This window comes from Fundulus heteroclitus, chromosome 7 (genome assembly GCF_011125445.2).
Source record: "Fundulus heteroclitus isolate FHET01 chromosome 7, MU-UCD_Fhet_4.1, whole genome shotgun sequence".
NCBI classification, from domain to species: domain Eukaryota; kingdom Metazoa; phylum Chordata; class Actinopteri; order Cyprinodontiformes; family Fundulidae; genus Fundulus; species Fundulus heteroclitus.
Window position 1 is genome coordinate 25613761 of NC_046367.1, and position 6282 is coordinate 25620042.

Consider the following 6282-nt stretch of genomic DNA (forward strand, 5'->3'; position numbering starts at 1 on the left):
TATATATTTTATTCAGACATTTGTTAATGTAATTGGTTGAATAGACAAAAAATAAAAACTCTTTTGTTTGTTACAAAGATACGACTGTTCAGAACCTCTCCTTTCGGGGTACTTTGACGCTACAAAATTCAGCATTAATGCAATTATTAATAAGCGATATGTGTGTCATGTGGTAAATGCATGTTGCTGCACCTTTTCTGTGAAGGAACATTTGGGGGGAAAAACATTTGAAATTAGCACTTTCATAAATGCCTCCAGAATCCGAGAGGCCTTTACACACCCTCACTAATATTAGCTTTAATGTCTAATTAAAGCTAATATTAGCTTTAATTAGACATTCTAATTAACATCTAAGGACGTTAATTAGAATGGTTGTTGAGTTATTTAAAACGACTTGGCTTTTCTGGCCTTTAATCGGATTCTACACATTTTCAACAGGGTTGGCGAGGCCATCCCAGAAGCCCGATGAGCCGCCTTGATCCAAAACCAGTCCTGATATGTTTGTCCTGTTGGAAAACCAAGTTGCAGCCAAAGCTACGTTCACGCTGCAGGACGTGATGTTCATTTCCGATTTATTATTTTTTTTTTAGGTGGCTGTTAATACCACTGAGCTATATAATACACTGGAGTGCTGATTTTGCCGAAAAACTGAAGTCACTGGCCGCCATCTTGCTACTCCCTACTCTCACAGAATCCCATAGGATTTGGTTGCAACAACAAGCAGTTTTCTGGCTGAGTGAAAACGTTTCATAGGTAATTCTACAGTCAGTGGATGTACTAACACTATCAACTACTAGGAAATTAGGTGCTGAAATATTTTACATTATGTTATTCATATTAAACATACATATATGTATATATAAATATTTGTACGTGTATATATGTATATATATGTATACATATATGTAAATATTTTTTGTATATTCTTATATATATATATATATATATATATATATATATATATATATATATATATATATATATATATATATATATATATATATAAAATGCTAATTATTTCAGCACATGACTTTCTCAGTACTTGATAGTTTTAGTACATTACATAAAAGTATATGGCATTTGACATTTTAAAAGTTTTAAGCCCCCCCTGAACATGAGAAAATCCTCGTTATTCGATGCTGTAGCGCACATATTCCCTAGTTACTGGGGGAAAATAGGGAGTACTAATATGGCGGCTGGTGGCTTCAAAGCGACTCGTTCTAAGAGCGAGTTATTAGCACACCAGTGTATTATATAGCTCAGTAGTTCATACTACTATTAAATCCGACCGCCACCAGACTGCAGTCTGAACGGTTCAAGACCGCAAAGCGTCCCGCATGCGCGGATGACGTCACACAGCAGCGCACTGTTTACGGAAGTAATGGTGAATGTAGTTGTTTCTAGAAGTGTTCAATAAAGTTTTGTTAAAAGAAAACTCGAAAAGGGAAAAAAAAGCGCGGTTACCTGCCGGCATCTTTCCTTATTAGAAAACTGCTGAATAATGAGAGCGGACAGTATTAAGATCACATCTTAGCAAGACGAAATAAGGCAAGAAGAAAGCAGCACATCTATTAATGGTCTTCTGTGGATCTCTAGATGCTGCTACTGCGTGTGTATGTGTGGTGAGAAGCAGGAGTGACGTGAAAGACGGATAAAATGCCACATGACCGCTCAGACAGCGGAGATATATGGAAGTGGCAGAGATCGATGACAATCGATCGGAATTGGGTCGTTCACACTGCCGTGAAAAAGATAAAAAAAAAAAAAAAAAGATCAGATCTGGGTCGCATCTCCCTGCAGTGTAAACGGAGCCCAGTTTTCAATCCTCTGATGATTTAAGACTGAGCCACCCATCCAGTACCATTGACAGGAAAACATTCCCACAGCATGATGCTGCCACTGCCGTGCTCAGCAGCAGCTTCACTGACCCTTAAATTTACAAGCCCAACTTTACCTCCATAATTCCTGTCATTCTGGACAAACAGCTCCATCTTTGTCTCATCTGACCAGAAGACTTTTCTCTGGAAGGCACTGGGCTCGTCCAACATGGGCACCAATAAATTTGATCATTTTGGAAGACCTTTTTAATCAACATTCTCTCCACATTAATGTTAAACTGCCTTCACTGGGGACGGCGACACTGGTGTTTCAGTTAATGGATTAATGGAAAAGTATTTTATTTGAGATACGGTTGTCCTCATAGGACAATGATCCCAAACGTGGATCTACTCCAGGGTTTTGGAGCAGGTAAAGCAATTTAATTAACATTAATTAAAAAACTATTTAAAAGCACTACAAAATTCAGCATTAATGCAATTATAAATAAGCAATATCTGTGTCATGTGGTAAATGCATGTTGCTGCATCTTTTCTGTAACACTCTTTTCACAAAATGTAAAGGAACATTTGGGGGTAAAACGTTTGAAATTAGCACTTTCATAAATGCATCCAGAATCCGAGAGGCCTTTACACACCCTCACTAATATTAACTTTAATGTCTCTTAGGACGTTGCAGAGAATCCAGGCTGTTGAGTTATTTAAACCTACTTTTCTGGCCTTTAATCGGATTCCACACATTAATTAAAAACCTATTTTAAAAAAAACAAAACAAAAAAAATAGATTCTGCAAACTGAAAATCAGTACCTTCAGCTCATCTTAACCCCAAAATACAAACAGGCACACACAAAAAAATCCAAAACATCGGTTTGAATGAACAATTGCTTCCAGCTTACTTAAAAAGTAGAACAACAACCAATTTACCCTCAATCCGCAGGTCAGATCCTGAAACTTTACCATGTTTTTCCACTCATTAAATGGATGAAAACTAAAAACCGATGCCGTTTTTAATCGACCGATACACCGACCAGCACATTAATGCATCATTTGGTTCAGCTTGATAACGATCAGAGGGATGTTTTCAAGCATGACCATTGATAGTCTAGTTAGTAATCGCGGCATTTGCTGCTGGATTCAATGCTACAACCTCCATCGAGGACAATGCTGCACATTTCCATCCCTTATGTGTTAGAAGAGCTAAAATGTGTCTAAATCAGTGAGGATTTAGAAAGAAACTGTAAAACTGTGCATCCAGGATGATCCTGCTCAGTGCATTTCAACAGAAATAATAAATCCTTTTAATTCTGCACCATCTCGGTGTAGAAATTGTTTTTAAATACACCCCCCCTCACCCAAAAAAAAGAAAGAGTGTGAAGAAAGTGATTCCTGCAAGGCTCACCTATTTTGAGAAATACCAGTTTTAATCATCTACTAATTCAAAAGACATTACAAACATTTTCCTCATATCCAGAAGAACTTACATGAGCACAAACATTTGTTTATAAAGCTTATGGAATCCAAAAATATTCACTTTCTTTATGCAAAGCAACCGAGCTGCAGGGCCAGGGGTGAAAAAAAAAGGAGCAGGAATTAGTGGAGCCAAAAGAGAAACAAGGCTTTTCCCTGTAGCATCACGCCTACACACACTCAGATCTACTTATTCTTCAGTCAAATGTTAGGCGGAAGGTTTTCTCCTGCTCCTTGCGCTGCGTGTCACAGAGTTTGGACACTTCCTCCACCCTCCTGTGCAGGAGAACAGAGTTCTGGTCGATCCACTGCAGGGAATCCATGTGGGCGTTGAGGATTTTACAAATCTGCTGAAGCTGTGGAGGGAAGAAGAAGAAGAAGAAGAGAGAGATTAATCCAAGCAGCTGCCCGTCATGGGAGCAGGTTTGATGATGATGGGCCTCCGATCTTACCGGGTCGCTGGTGTCTGCGGGGCCGCTGGACGTGTTCAGGTGCTCGATGATCTCCTTCAGGTCCTGCGACATCCTCTTCAGCTGCGCGTCCACGTTCTCCGCCAGCTTGTACGTCCTCTCCCGCTCCTCGTCGGCGTTCTGCATGTAGATGGTGCCGCTCTGCTCCTTCACCGACTCCTCCAGCGGGCAGAGCAGGTCCTCCAGCTCCTTCTGCTGCGACAGGATGAAGTCCAGCTCCTGGTTCAGCCTCCGCTGGTCCAGCTTCACCTTCTCCAGCTCCTTGTGCAGAGACGTGATCTTCTCGCCGTTCTCCACCAGCATGCGGTCCCACGCGTTCACCTGGGTGGCCTGCTGCAGGAAGTGCCTCTCCTGGTCCTCCAGCTCCAGGCTCCACTTGTTGATGAGGCTCTCCAGCTGGGCGTAGCTCATCGCCGGCGGGGCGGTGGTGGCGGCGGCGGCGGTGGTGGCGAGGGCTCCGGCTGTGGTAGTGGCCGTCATGGCGGTGCTGGACAAAGGTTTGGCTCCCAGGGTGAAGCCCATAGCAGCGCCCGTCGTGGCGGCTGCAGCAGCAGTGGTGGTGGAGGAGGAGGAGGAGGAGGCAGCGGGAGTGGTGGCAGCAACCGACCCTAAGGGCTTGAGGGTGAAGTTTAGACCGGCCGCCGCTGCTGAGGGCGCCGCGGTGCTCGCTGCTGGAGCCGGGGTGGTCCCCAGCATGAAGCCGGTGGTGGCTGCGGGGGCCGGGGCAGCTGTGGTGATGGCCGAGGCGAACAGAGACGGGCCCGGGGCAGCCGAGGAGGCGGCCTGGGTGTAGGCAGGAGGCGCCGGGGTCGAGGAGGACTTGATCCCGAAGCTGAATCCTCCACTCTGGGTTGTTGCTGCTGCTGTGGAGGTGGAGGGCGCGGTGGATCCGAAGCTGAACCCTCCTCCTCCTCCTCCTGCTGCTGGTGCTGCTGCTGCGGGGGCGGGAGAGGCTGTAGCTGTGGTGACCTGGACTTTGTTACCAAAACTAAAGCCCCCGAACGGCATGCTGCCTGCCGCCGCTGTTGTAGCCGCAGGCGCGGCGGTGGATGCGGCGGCAGGCTGCGGCTGAGGGGCGCCGCCGAAGCTGAAGCCTCCTCCGGCGGGCGCTGCAGCGGACGTCTGAGGGGTCAACCCCCCGCCCAGGGTGAACCCCGAGCCCGTAGACGAAGCCAACATGGAGCCTAGGGTGGGCGCTGGGGCCGCCGTGGTCTGAGGGGCCGTGCCCAGGCCAAACGTGCTGGTAGGGTTCCCGAAAGAGAAACCACCGCCGGCGGGGGAGCTCTTCGCCGTGTTGCCGAAGCTGAAGGAGCCGGTGGGGTTGGCGGCGGCGGCCGGCTGGCTGGTAGCCCCGAAGCTGAAGCCGCCTCCTGACGGAGCAGGAGCGGAGTTTGTTAAAGTGAAGCCGGCAGCGGGAGCCGCGGACGCGGTGGTCTTCTGGGCTTGGAAGAAGCCCGAAGGCTGTCCGAAGTTAAAGCCACCACTCATGGTTACACTGCGGGGACAAAAAGGACGGACAAAATGGTCACTTCCTCGGTGGAACCTCGGCGGCTTTTGGCGGGTCGGGATCCGGATTTGCTTTAAGCTAGCTCACCGAAGAGACTCTGCGTCTGTTTAAGATGACTTTTCACGACTCGGCGGCAAATAAAGTCACGCAGTGTCGCTTTACAATTGTTTCCGCATAGTTATTAAAGAGTAAATGCTAACAAAACGAGCATATTCCTCTTCAAAACGTGGCTCCATGCACCGACATTTTTGTTGCTATCTAAAGGAAATGACGGCAGTTAGGAGACCATTTTTGTTTAGCCCTGAACTTTGTCTAGCAGGTAGAAAACCCCACCCCTTTTACTCAACTGACACATTTCTTATCCAATCACAGTTTTTAAAACAGTGGTACTGCAATTTTATTGGTTCTGCTTGCAACCTTACAGATAAACTTCAGGGTAAAGCTTTGGTTAACAGTTTCAAAGAGTCATCGATGACAAGAGTGTGAACACACTTGATTAACGGATCATAAACGTACTACGTTATCTTGATCAAGAGAATGTCTCTACTAAAATAAACTAAAGTTTATTAACATTTAAATGTTTTATATATATATATATATATATATATATATATATATATATATATATATATATATATATATATATATATATATATATATATATATATATATATATATTAGGGTGACCATATTTTCATTTGGGAAAACCAGGACACCTCGGAGCGGGGGGGGTTGGTGGGCGGTTGATGTTGTACGGCAAACGCGGCCGAGCGGGGGGGGGGGGGGGGGGGGGGGATTGGGGAAGAGACAAGCGCGGCCGACAAGCGCGAGGGAGGACTCTGTCTTCTGATTAATAACAGGGCTCCCCAACCTGACGCGGCTCAGGGATTACGTCACACGCAGCGTGACGTACCAATGAAGGTAATTTAAAAAAACAGGACATTTCCTCACTTTATAAAAAAAACCCGGGACGCCCGGGACAGGACGTGAAATACGGACATG

General features: G+C 45.9%; 1 protein-coding gene across 1 annotated transcript; it reads right to left on the reverse strand.

The window, feature by feature from the left end:
• Positions 1–3248: 3248 nt before the first annotated feature.
• On the reverse strand, positions 3249–5603 carry nup62l (nucleoporin 62 like). The gene is made up of 3 exons (XM_021313319.2): positions 5368–5603; positions 3756–5268; positions 3249–3659 (listed from the first exon to the last, which is right to left on the reverse strand). The coding sequence occupies exons 2-3, from the start codon at positions 5259–5261 to the stop codon at positions 3501–3503; spliced, it is 1665 nt and encodes a 554-aa protein (XP_021168994.2). The 5' UTR covers positions 5262–5268; positions 5368–5603; the 3' UTR covers positions 3249–3500.
• Positions 5604–6282: the final 679 nt, after the last annotated feature.